General features: G+C 33.9%; 1 protein-coding gene across 2 annotated transcripts in view; it reads left to right on the forward strand.

Annotated features, from left to right (window-relative positions):
* Positions 1–122: 122 nt before the first annotated feature.
* The window catches only part of LOC121375068 (zinc finger CCHC domain-containing protein 10-like), a 41,222-nt gene continuing 27,392 nt past the window's right edge, over positions 123–13,952 (forward strand). The window contains exon 1 of one of the 2 annotated variants that reach the window (XM_041502292.1): positions 123–1,043. In XM_041502292.1, coding sequence (XP_041358226.1) covers positions 1,003–1,043 — 41 coding nt within the window. In that variant the 5' untranslated portion in view covers positions 123–1,002. Of the gene's footprint in view, positions 1,044–6,197; positions 7,445–13,952 lie in introns of those variants that run through there. The other variant, XM_041502293.1, reaches the window with a different exon arrangement.

Below are 13,952 nucleotides of genomic sequence, written 5' to 3' on the forward strand. Positions count from 1 at the left end.
GTGATGACCAGGTCACCAGTGTGATACCATCCAATGAAAAAAACAGGAGTCGAAATCTATTACACTGTGACGTATAGTTAACCTGACAATCATTTGTCTGTGAGGAATAAGTGCAAGGGCTGTAAATAACTTTTAGTCGAAAAAGATGTTAAAATTAGCTTAAAACCTGATTTTTTAGGATATGTAAGAAATAGAATAATATATTTGTGTTCCATTAGATGCCATTTACATGTGTATCTTACAACTTGTTTAAAAATGTATAAAACTCACTTTCACTTGTTAGATACATTTTAAAACAACTCGTAAGATAAATGGTATCTAATGGCCACTCGTGTAATATTCTGTATTTCTTACACACGTTGGGGAGAACACCATGTGTTATTTATGATAACATATGCCCTGTTTACACATGCTGCTCCTAGGTGATGACGTATAGTTAACCTGCCAATCATGTGTCTGTGACACATAAGTCGGCTACAAGTGTAAAGTGTTGTCAAATATCTTTTAGTTGAAAAAGATGTTAAAATTTGCTTAAAACCTGGTTTTTGAGGACATGCAAGAAATTAATAATACATTCGTGTCTGTTAGATGCCATTTATCTCACAACTCGGTCGTTAGATACATTTTAAAACAGCTCATTAGATAAATGGTATCTAACGGCCACTCATGTGTTATTTTCTGTATATGCCATGACCTTGATAGACCAATATCCCACTCCCATAACGTCGTTAACGATATTGATGAGACTTGGACCGATATAGATTCAATTAATATTTAATACCAGTTGTATCAAACTCTAGTTAAGCACACAGCACAATAGTCTGCATATGCATACTTTGAGACAAGACCGTACGGAAGCCAGTTAGTGTCACTTTATATTAAAAAGAAATAAAAACTTCAAGCGGCATAAACGGCTTCCTCATCATTCCACGTTTCTGTCAAAGAGCAATAACTCATGTCGATTATAAAACTAAAGTTTTACGAGTTATCTCAATATTCATCATGGCGTCGTCTGTGAGACCGTTGTTGTTTTTAAATACAAAGTGAGTATCCTACACTAAAGTTATATTATTGGTGATCGTTGTTGTAAAACATGTTGATATGGCGCTGTCCAGTGTACTTATTTGTTTCCTGTACTGTAATTGTCTTCTTGACTTACGTTACACATACGTTGCAAATATTTAGGCCATGCTGTGATTTCGTAATAGTACTAATATCGTATAACGTTAGTAGTTTTGATGGCAGTGGCGTAGGAAGGTGTCAAAATGTTTGTCAGGGTGAGGCGCGCGCTCACACACACACACACACACACACACACACACACACACACACATAAATAAACCCTCACTGTTGCTACTGGATCAAGAAAAGTGATCAGATCAACTGGTTACTAGTCATTTCGTACCATAGTTTATGGTCAGTTCGTACCATAGTCGTTTCGTACCATAGTGCTTTGGTCATTTCATACCATAGCCATTTCGTACCTACTTTTTACCATCTCGTACCATAATGTTTGATCATTTCGTACCATAGTGGTTTCATACTCGGTATCTTATTTTTTTCACGGTATATCACTTCTTATTTTTATTGTTGACGAATAAACGTTGACATGTAAACATACCTTGTAAAGTGAGCAACGGTTTAAATGAACATATGTATATTGCCACTGACGATCATTTCATATGAGCCTAATGTTTATTTTTTTAAATTAGTAATTCGACATTTTACTATCTATCAGTCAACTAAGTTGCACAATAAATGATTGAGGTACGAAATGACCAAATAGACATGGTACGAAATAACCATGGTACGAAATGACTATGGTACAAAATGACCAAATAACTATGGTACGAAATGACCAGGGTACGAAATGACTTAGGTACGAAATGACTATGGTACAAATTGACTGGTTACCGATCAACTGACACTGTCAAACTTTATTGAATGATGGGCTGATGTATATTTATTTCACAAATTGCTAACTGGTGTATTTCTAACAAATCGTATACCCTACCATCATGCAATATCGTGGGTCACTGTAGGATCGTGAACTAGGCTATTTTCCGAAAACTGACCACGTCTATTTACATATGGTTGCTTGTCAAATTGTACCATGGTCATTTCTAAGCATAGTCATTTCGTATCTGATTTGATTATATCGTACCATAGCAGGCCTCGAAATTCGGTGTTAAAAGGGCAGGCTATAATAGCCTTTAAAAATCTAGGAAATGAAGGGCACCAAGGCTAACCTAAAAGGCACAAAGGCTACGTTCATACATTTTCAAAGGGCACCAAGGCATTCTTTTTTAGGAAGTCAATTTAACCAGAAAAAAACTTGCATCTGTAATTCTGTTAAATTGGTCATTCATCAATAAATCAAAGTATTGTACTGGTGTCATTAAACAAAACAGTAATTAATTTTTTCTGTGGTGTCCTTAAAGACAACTTTGGTGGAGAGAGATTATGACGTATCTGGTCTCCTTGAACAAACACTGCTGCTGTTCCATCTCATTACAGCAGGTAATGGATCAAAGTCCACTGGTTTCGGACCATCTGAGCAGATGGAGTATGACTGAAAGAACATATTTGAATGGCTGGACAATTATGTTAAAGTCTTAACATTAAAGAAATAAAATAAAATAATCTATAATAAAAGTAGATATGTTAATTTTATCTATTAGTTTGTGAAGGTACATGTATCTCCAGAGAATCACTGTAGAATACAGGTACTAAGTTTCAGAATTAACTAATCAAGATTTCTATTTCAATTTTACAATCTCATTAATTAAAAAAAAAACCCCAAAACCCTCAAGTTTTTACACGTTTAGACATCTTTATTATTTTGTGGAGACTACCAAGAGAATATGTGTATTACGTTTCAGAACAATACAATCAAAGCTTTAGGAAAAGGGATGAAATGTTCAGTGTTAAATTATTTGAAATACAAATAATTAAATAAATAAATGTTCAAACCAAATCATTTACTAGTACCGGTAGGTTTTTAAAAATTTAATCTTTATATTATTTTTGTTGTAAATTCTATATTTAACAATAATAAAAAAAATTCACCCTAATTTCAACTTTTTCTCCAACAAACATAATTGTAATAACAAGATTAACCAAATGACCCATTTATTTATAGAATAAAAAATGTGGAGGGAAATCCCATTCTGTCATGTGACCGTATCCACAACAAGCCTTGAAATAAGTGGCCGGTCACGGTCATTGTCCGGCACAAATTTGTAACTTGTCAGTAACAATGTTGATTGCGCCGGTCACCATGTCCGAAGCTCGCGTTATAGTATAAACCGGCTGTTTTGGAGTCGAATACACTTAATTCACCAATTTAAAAAAAAAAATTGATTACGAATGAAAAAACAGAAATGTGTAGGCCTACCAGTGGGATTCGAATCGGTTCGCGGGGCACTTAGCAGTCCAACACGAAGTTCATCTACAGTCTGCGTACCTGTTTAGTAAGATTGTTTATAGTCTCGATTTTGCGGGAACTTACATTGTAAAAAGTGATGTCACACATATTAGTAATTGACCTTTCGTACTTAGCGTATACTTCTGTGGTGTTTTCGTTTAAAATTTGCAATTCAAATTGCCTCGTGGTTAACAATTAAAGGATGTTGAACAAAATAACTTCAGTCTTTGCTGTAAAAGAACAGACAGGTACCTATAATGACAAATCAACTGTCCCTGTTACCAGTATCCGCGGCAGGCAGTCGCCAATTAAATCATCCCCCAAAAATTCCCAAACGAATATCCCGCAGAGTAGTATCTGAAAATCTAGCACTGAACTAAAATGTCAAAAGGAGGATTTTGTTAAAACAAATGCCTCTTTGTGGCTACAGTTTGAAGAAAACACCAAAGGCGAGGTTACACTTTTGACGTGCTCGCTCTGCAAAATATTTCAAAACGAAATGCAGTATAATCACGATTTTTCTGACACATGGATCAAAGATTCCACAAATCTGCGTGTGTCAAATGCTAAAGATCACCCGGCAACCAAAAATATAGAATATTACCACAAACAAGACACTGATGACATTGAAAAAAATGGATGAGTCTGAGTCAGATCATCGTGAATCTGAAAGTTCAACACAAAGTGATAGTGACGACAGTTTCATGGGTTTCTTAAGCCCTATCCTAACCGGCCGCGGGCGATTATTTTAGAAATCATGGATTTCCATTGCCACATCCTAACTACGCGTGCGACGCGACGCGACATTTATATAAATGTCGCGCCGCACGAGTACGTTTAGGATACGGGAATTGAAATCCATGATTTCTAAAATAATCGCTCATGTAGCTCACTGCTGGTTAGGATACAGCTTTACCAGAGGAAATATATTAATGCACCATAGACTAGTAAGTACGTAACAATAATAAATGTCAAAATTTGGTGACTATTGCCTTAATTGCTGCATTGGTTATTTAGTAATTAAATATATCAATTATTAAACAACATAAAACATAATTTATTTCATTTTTATTTACAATGTTTTGTGACAGGTACAATTTCTTTTATGTCAGGCACAAATTGATTGGTGCAGGACATTGTGTCAGGTACACCAAAATGTTTTATTTCAAGGTTTGCACAAAAACGTAAATATTGTCGGAGGACACCATGGTCTATTTTCTTAAGTACGTTTTCAGCATTTATGGATTATTTTTAATGTGTGTGTGTGTGTGTGTTAAATGGAGGTTGGGGGGGGGGGGGGGGGGGCAACAGCGTTGTTAGAGACTGGACCCAGACTAGACATGCCTGGACGTTCAATGGATATGAACATAACTAATTTGTTTGAAATTGGAATCATTAACACATGCTCTTATTAGGTACCACGGTAATTGGTGACCAGTGATGTATAGCATGGATAATAATTAAATAAACGGAATATTCAAGAATAACCACAAACATTAAACAGTTCACATTTATTTCAGTGTTTCAGTTAATTGGGAATAAATGAATTTGTGTGATTTTAGCATGGGTCCGTTCAATAGGCTAATAAACATTAAAGCTATAAGTCTGTCCCACAGGGAACGCCTTTTTTATTACTATGAAATTTACTACAAGTTATTCATTTCTAAGCCGATTGATTTGTAAATTGCACACAAAATTAGTATTGTTTTGTTATTTCCAATACACGTTTGCTTTTCTTGTTACGTCAAACAAAACTGAAATTAATAGCAAAAAAACATTTTTTATAGAATGATGGGACAGATTTTTTTTTTTAATTTCAAAATTTGTCATGAAGAATATCGATAACAACAGCCCCAAGTTCAGCCAGCAAACGTTTGTCTAACGTTCGTGAACTATTTGACTGGTTCTCAACGTGGCCATTTGGTTTGTTGTGAAGCGCACAAACCAGTCTAGCGGATGTTTTTCCGCTCGGTCTGGTTGAACGCAGCTGACATTTAAATAGCTGATAATAATAATAATAATTTTTACCTGAAATAATGAAAAAGGTTTGACAATGTTTGTCTTCTTTAGTCTTCTTTTTCTTCTAGGCATGGTTGCTTAATCCCAAATTGATGACTGGTATGTCAAAGGCTGTGGTAATAGCTGTCCTGTGCATATTATTAAAGATTCCTTTCTGCTAATGAAAAAAATGTAGCATGTTTCCTCTGAAGACTACATGTTTGTCATCCAACAGTCTATAATTAATAAATCAGTGATGCTCTAGTGGTGTTGTAATACCAAACACATAAATAAACAATAACCCCAAATTGATTCATGGTGGTGAGAATGATAACATATATTTGGCAAGTCTCTTTGAATTCCAAACCACTCAATATTTTTTTAAAAAGAATACTGGGTAAAGTATATTTTCTGCATTTAATCTTGCATGAAAACAGGGTGTCCGATGACATTTACAAGATTTAAAAAATGTGCATATCTTTTTATATGTCAAGGATGGGGAGCTTTGAATCATTGACTTACACAGTGTTTGTAACATACTCATGTACATACATATCCATATCCATATACATGTATATATATATATATATATATATATATACATACACACTTATACACATACATACATAAACATATTTTTGCAGATAAACATGTATATATTTTTAGTGATTTTAATGTACTAAATTATTTTGTGCCACTTATAGTATGCAAAATTCACTGTGACTTTGAATTGTGTGTATAATTTAAAAAAAGAAGAAAGACCCAACTATATATATATGTTTAAAAAGGTAGATTTAGTTAGGTATTACCTGATATCAGGGTTTGTGTCAATTATGAAAAATAAGATTATATTTGCTAGACACAGAAGAACTGGGTTTTTGATGGATGGTCATGGGCAATTTCTTTATTTTGTAGGTCTATTTTAGAATCTTATTCATGTGATAGAAGTTTGGTATCATTTGAAAGGTTATCTCTAATGCCAAATTCTTTTTCAGTAGGTGTGATTTAATCACTTATTATGCAACAAATTTATGCATCAACATTGAATGCAGCAATATGTACTTTGTTAATTGACATAATATAGTTAAAAAAATATTTGTATTTCAAGCTGACTAAAAAGGTTCTACCTATATGTATTTTTTGTGAGTATCAAAGAAATAGTATGTTATATACTATTTATTTCCTACCAATAATGGATAAACCAATTTTAACATATCACAAACATTTTACTTTTGGCAAAGTGAAAATACTGAGCATCAGTGTCTCAGTCTTTTATTTCTGTTTAAAAAATAAAGCATCACATAATAATTATTATTATACAAATGAGCTTTTGTTACATAGTTATGGTAGACTCATTAAATAGAGAGTGTTTTACAAATTAATACTCGTTGAACAGTTTTAGTTCTGCATGACATTTGCCCATTATTGTTTTCTGCGTTCACGACCACTGTTAATTTAACATTCTCAAGCAGCAGGCTTGAAACCCAGCAGTTTGCAAGTTGGAAGAAAAATAACTTTGAACTGGAAACCCATTAACAGTAACAGGTAGAACCTGCTAGATCTGTGGGCTTCGAGTTTTATGGTACTTTCTAGCTGGGATCAATAGCATGGGAGCATGTTTCAATATGCACTGCACTTTTATGCATCACTAACTGATTTAGCTCTAGATTTTTTTTTTAAGGTTTTATATTTTGCGTTCTGTTCCTGTGAAGTAGGAGGCAATTTAGATTTGTTTGGGAGGTGAAAATTGCTACAAATCTTGTACAGGCAGCGTTCTTATCGGCTTCGCCGGAGAGTTAATTTTGAAATGCAGCCTCTTATAGCAGCGTGTGACTGCGATGCCTAAATTAGCAGGGGACTCTGTGAGCGGTGAGATAGAAGGGACAAGCCATCTCATTTCGGCTGATAGTGGTAATAGTGGGCCGTAACGGCGTAATTCAAAGTCGTTTCTTTCTCAAGGGAATTTTATTCCATCTGCAGTCCCACAAAAAACACTTTAGTTGGAAGGAATGATCTGTGGTAAGCAGTTGGTTTCTTTTGGTTTGTATTTTATAAACTTTACTTGTTCTTAGATGTTCAGTTGATTTCTTTAAGTTCTTTTAATGAGACTGGTTAATGGTATTATTCAATGAACAGTAAATTATTTTTGCAGTTTGTTAATAATTTAAGAAATTGTTTTTGTGTATTTATAATAATATATTGCCTTTTTCATGTGAAATAAACATTGTATATGAATGTTTATATATATTGTATGTATGTAATTTGTTTTACATTTAAACTTGTAAATGATTTCTCTCAATTGCATCTAATTAGTTGATGAAATTGTACATACAGATGTACATGTGTATGTTTATAAAAAGTATGAATTCTTTAACACATACATTATCTATAAATTCATTCAATCAATCAGTTAGTCAGTCAGTCAAAAATCAACCAATCAGTTAATCAGTCAATCAGTCAATCAATAAATCAATGATTAACTAATTAAATAAATAAATAAGTTTTTTTAAAAAGAGAGAAAAGTCCCAACAGGTTATGAAGAAGAAGTGTTTTATTTAACGACGCACTCAACACATTTTATTTACGGTTATATGGCGTCAGACATATGGTTAAGGACCACACAGATTTTTTTTAGAGGAAACCCGCTGTCACCACATAGGCTACTCTTTTATGACAGGCAGCAAGGGATCTTTTATTTGCGCTTCCCACAGGCAGGATAGCACAAACCATAGCCTTTGTTGAACCAGTTATGGATCACTGGTCGGTGCAAGTGGTTTACACCTACCCATTGAGCCTTGCGGAGCACTCACTCAGGGTTTGGAGTCGGTATCTGGATTAAAAATTCCATGCCTCGACTGGGATCCGAACCCAGTACCTACCAGCCTGTAGACCGATGGCCTGCCACGACGCCACCGAGGCCGGTCTCAACAGGTTATGAAGTTAGTCTACTAGTATAACATTTATAAATGCATCAATTGAAATTTTATTTAAATTATTGAAAATATGGGTGGGACATAGCCCAGTGGTAAAGCACTTTCTTGGTGCTCAATTGATTTGGAATTGATAGATCTACATTCAGTGCACCGCAACTGGTATATAAAAAGCAGTGGTATGTGCTATCCTGTGTGAGATGATGTATATAAAAGATCCTTTGCTACTAATTATGGGAAAATGTAAGAGGTTTCCTCGATCTCTTTGACTGTCAAATTACCAAATGTTTGACATCCAATAGTCAATGATTAATAAATCAGGTGTTTATACTAATAGCCACTGTATACATACATGTATGTAAATAGGTTGATATGCATATACCTTTGAAGTGAAATTGGAACAATTTAGACAAACATAATTCATACATTTGCATAAGAACATGATCATATTTATTAACCTAGGTTATTGGAACATGCCAAATTATGGCAAATTTGAAAATCTCCCTTTTTTAATTGTTATTACTATTTATTATATATACAATGTAGCATGGTTGTTCTTATTAAAAAAAAAAGTCTTTCACCTGAGCAGGGCTTGAAACTTGCCCAAAAATTATGATGGTCCAAAAAATAATAATGGATGTTGGCAAATTATGGTAAGGAAACCACAAGCATGATTTTAATGTGGAATTAATATATGCAATACAAATAATAATAGTGGCTCATATGTTATAGCTCTATAAAGAAAATCGCCCAAATAATATTATTTGGGTGACTAATGCCATTATTTTTTAATATTCAAGTCGCCAAAATGGGACATTGGTTACATATGGCAATCTGGCCACAGGCTGTTTCGAGCCCTGCATGAGGAAAATGACAGAACAATTATTTCATCAGCAAATGAAAACACATTTTCTCCATTTTATTTTTAATTATTAAAAAAGATATGTGATAATGTCAAAATCATTAACAGAAGTTAGTTATTTGATACTATATTTTTTATATTGTAAAATAATATATTGTTATATGAGCAGTCATTCAAGCAGTATAAACATGGATTAATTGCCATTATATTACTTTACAGATATGAAAAAAGGTTCAATAGTTTTCTTACTAATTACTACTGTCCATGTCCCAATTTCACAAAACATCGTAAGCATAGTTTTGCATGTAAATGTAAATCTACGACTAAACCACAATGTTTATAATAATATAGTACAACAAATATATAGTCGAAAGTATACATATTTTGTCTTTAAAATGGTTCATCTTCTGTAATAATGTAAATTTCTTCATGAAATAGATGTCAAACACTTGTAAATGTATGCCCTGTATCACTGCTAGTTGCAGACGTAAACTTATGATGTTTTGTGAAATAGGTACCTGTACCATTTATTTATCTTTTATCCTTGTACTTTGTCATAACCATTACCATTATTTTTATATACCGGTCTTTGACGTGTCGTAATATGGTATGGTGATGTCTGTCTGTACGTCCATTCATAACCTTTTCGTTTCTGGAGCATATCTGTGTTATTTATTCATATAGGACCGTCAAACCTGACATGGAAGTACCACTTGGGATGGTGGTGTATGTGTCACATACCATAACTAGGTCACCACAACCTTCTTTTCATGCCTTACTGTACATTAAAAGGAAATCTTTGTCCAGGCTATTTCTTCCTTATCAATTCATATAGGATCATCAAACCCTGCATGCAAGTAAAACTTGGGATGGTGGTGTTTCACATACCATAACTAGGTCACCCCGACCTACTTTTCACACATTACTGCACATTAAAGGAACCCTTGTCTGGACCATATCTTCCTTATCAATTCATATATGCATGTAGGATCATCAAACATATTACATGCAAGTATAACTTGGGATGGTGGTGTGTTGCGTACCATAACTAGGTCACCACAACCTACTTTGCTGGGCGTATCATGTACCTCAACGGTACTCTTGTTATTATTAATTTTAAACATGATGTTTAAAAGCAATGGCATTGCTTTTGAAAATTGCAAAAAGTATGTGCAAAATGGAATAAATACCCAGATTTTGTTTTTAAAATACTATTTGGCAAATATCACGTTTTAAATGATTTTATAATTTTATTTGTATTCCTATCTCCCCCCCCCCCCCATAGTGATGACATCACGTGGGACTGATTGACAATTTTATTTTATTATGTTTAAAACAGTTATCAATTGTTTTATCCCAGAATAACCTCTAATATATGTCCACATTTGTAATATTTTTGCTAAAAGACATTGTGCTGAATTTAAGAAGCCTATTTTTCACAAGATAATTAATGCTTGTGTAACTACATATACATGTATATTTATAATTCTCAAACAGGCTTTGTTTTATTTTGTACCACCAATATGTCCAACACTTTTTGATTTAGTAACTTTATCATGGAGATAATGAAGTTTGACTATACGTATGTTTTCATATACATGTGCAAAAATTAATTGCAATTATAAAATTGCTTTGAATTAAAGATATATTTTTGTGGATTATGAGGTTCATGTTTGTCTAATGGTGAATTATAAGTGATCATTGAAAAATCAAAATTCACTTGGAATACTAAACATCATTACATCACTTTTGTGGGATGTAGAAAATTCTATAATTATATCCTCATTGATTTTACATGACAATATATAAAAACTTGGAGTGCAATCCTTTTCAGCTAATGATGGCTACCACAAACTCTTAACAAACATTTTACGAAGACGGCATTAGCAAAAAAATATTTTTAAAAAATTTATTTTACTAATGACTACATAGTCATGCTTTAAAAGGACTGCCATTGTATGATGTTTACAACATACAGAGCATTTTGTACGACCAAAATCACATATCAATGGCATTTTGTTGTTTTTAACATCCCAAAAAAAAAGACAGAAATGTTTTATTTAATGATGCACTCAACACATTTTAAGGACCACACAGATATTGATAAAGGAAACCCACTGTCGCCACTTCATGGGCTACTCTTTTCGATTAGCAGCAAGGGTTCTTTTGTATACACCATACGATGGCCTTTGATATACCAGTCGTGGTGCACTGGCTGGAATGAGAGTTTTGAATATCGGTGTCTGTATAAAAAAGGTGTGTGTTGTCATCGTAATGTTTGTAATACTGTAGCTCAGACCAGATTTTATCTTCCAGTAATTTTGTATATATCGAAAAAATATATATTATAAAGTAAATTAATAAATAACTGGTACAAACATTAATACATGGCCACAAACACATTGGATATGCAGACACTGGTATTCTATCAAGAAAATGTAATTAATATGTAATTTTTATCACCAAGTCAGAAATATTCATAACTACATGGTTGAAAACGAAGTACTTTTTTGATCAAATTAAATTTCTATATACTTTGTGTATTTGGGTAAAATTATGTCCTGTTTTTAAGGAATTCTGGCTTACAGAGGGTCCAGATTTGAGAAAAAAACTGGACCCTCTGTAAACCGGAATTCCCTCAAAACCGGACGTTTTTTGCGGGCCCCTTTAAATATCTGTACAGAAAAGAACCTCTATAAACTGAATACCTCTTAAAGGTAGGGTCAACTCAAATAAGAGCCTTATGTGTTGGAAAGATGCATACCCGGACCACCAACACATACTGACATTTTAATAAATGAAAAATGCGTAATTTTAGAGTTAATGAAAAACCATGATTATTCCTGCTAACTGGGGGCAGCCATTTTATTTTTTTTGTGTGACGTCCGGTGGTATAGCTTGGGGCGAAGTGACGTCAGCTCCGTCCATCTTCTCTGTGCACAGTGTAAAAAAACGCTCTAATTTATGACAAGGCGCTTCACTTTCATCAACCTGACTTGTAAAACAACATAAATGACTTGATAGTATAATAAACTATTTAAATATATTTCAGGTTACATCAGTAGAACAAAATGGAGTTATAGTATTTTTCTTTTTAAAAAAATCCAAAGAAAAAATGCATACTATTAGGTCTATTGGTAGGGCAAGTTCGAGCAGAAACTACCACTCACGATACCCAAGTGATACTTTTCTTTTCTTTGGGACGACGTAATTGGTCAGTTTTTTTATTTTAGATGGGAAAGTCTACTTAATCAAGGGTTTTACAGAATTACTTACAGTAATAAAACAGGGCGGTTGGTAATGTCCATTACGATTTGAGGTGTATCCGTGCTGTTATCACACAATAACTTGTGATCTTCATAAAAAAGGCACATCTTTTTAGTGTGTCTAGACGCAGTGTCTGGGGACTGTCTGAATATACACATGCCAATCAGGAACCACAGAAAGGCCACAGAAAGAAAAGACCAATTAACCAAGAAAACACTCCCGATTATTGTTTCAGTACGTAGGTTAATTTATGTACGAAACATAATAGTTATTTCAACACTTTGACAATGGTGGTTTATTTTGTATTGAAAAATAATAATATATTATATAATTGATGCTGGCTTACTAGGATGGCTATTATATTACAGAACATTGCGATACATCTGTAAAAATCAGGTATGTTTTGTTTCTTCAGTTCGAAGACTAATTCCTGACATGACACGTTAGGTATTACGTAACCACCAGCTCGCCAGAAGGCGTATTCACTGGGATGGTACAAAATGGCTGCGCCTGTTATATATAATAGCCGTCACATTTAACCGTTTTATTAATTAACTATATGATTATACTTGTTGATATTAAGCAATAATGTGCATTATATATCGTTGAATATGCATACCAGGCCAAATGCCTTAATTGTCCCCACCTTTAACATTGGATGTTTTACTTGGTCCCGAGGGTATCCGGTTTAGAGGTGTTTCACTGTATTTGGGTAAAATTATGTCTAAACATATATTTCGGTAAAATTGTGTGTGACCATCTAGTTGGTGAGCTGTCCATCTTACGGTACTGTTTATCACCCCCTCCACTCTGTAACATTATAGACCATACACCGGCAAAGTATAATTACTGAATACTTGGAGACGCCCTCCCCACCCCAGTGCACAAACAAGTCACATGACAAGCATGAGCTACTTCCTGCTGTTGAAGTTCTATGAAAGTTCTTTTTAGTCAAAGTTTACAGCATAGTACATGTTAAATTAACTTTTTAAAGGTTAACTTTATATAAGAACATTATTAACTATGAGCTGTGTGTTTTAAATCTATTTTATTGAATACTTTGTATTCCCAGGGGTGAGACGTAGCTCAGTGGTAAAGCGCTCGCTTGATGCACGGACAGTTTGAGATCAATCCCTGTCAATGGGCCCATTGGGCTATTTCTCGCTCCAGCCAGTACATCACGACTGGTACATCAAAGGCCGTGGTATGTACTATCCTGTCAATGGGATGGTACATATAAAAGATCCCTTGCTGCTAATTGAAAAGAGTAGCTCATGAAGTGGCGACAGCAAGTTTTCTCCCGCAATATCTGTGTTGTCCTTAAACATATGTCCGACGCCATATAACTGTAAATAAAATGTGTTGTGTCGTTAAATAAACCATTTCATTTTCTATTGTATTCCCAATAACAAGTAAAAAGTGTTGTTCATACTTTTACTTTCACATAAGCATGACAAAGTGTCTTACA

The sequence above is a fragment of the Gigantopelta aegis genome, chromosome 6 (genome assembly GCF_016097555.1).
Source record: "Gigantopelta aegis isolate Gae_Host chromosome 6, Gae_host_genome, whole genome shotgun sequence".
Taxonomy (NCBI): domain Eukaryota; kingdom Metazoa; phylum Mollusca; class Gastropoda; order Neomphalida; family Peltospiridae; genus Gigantopelta; species Gigantopelta aegis.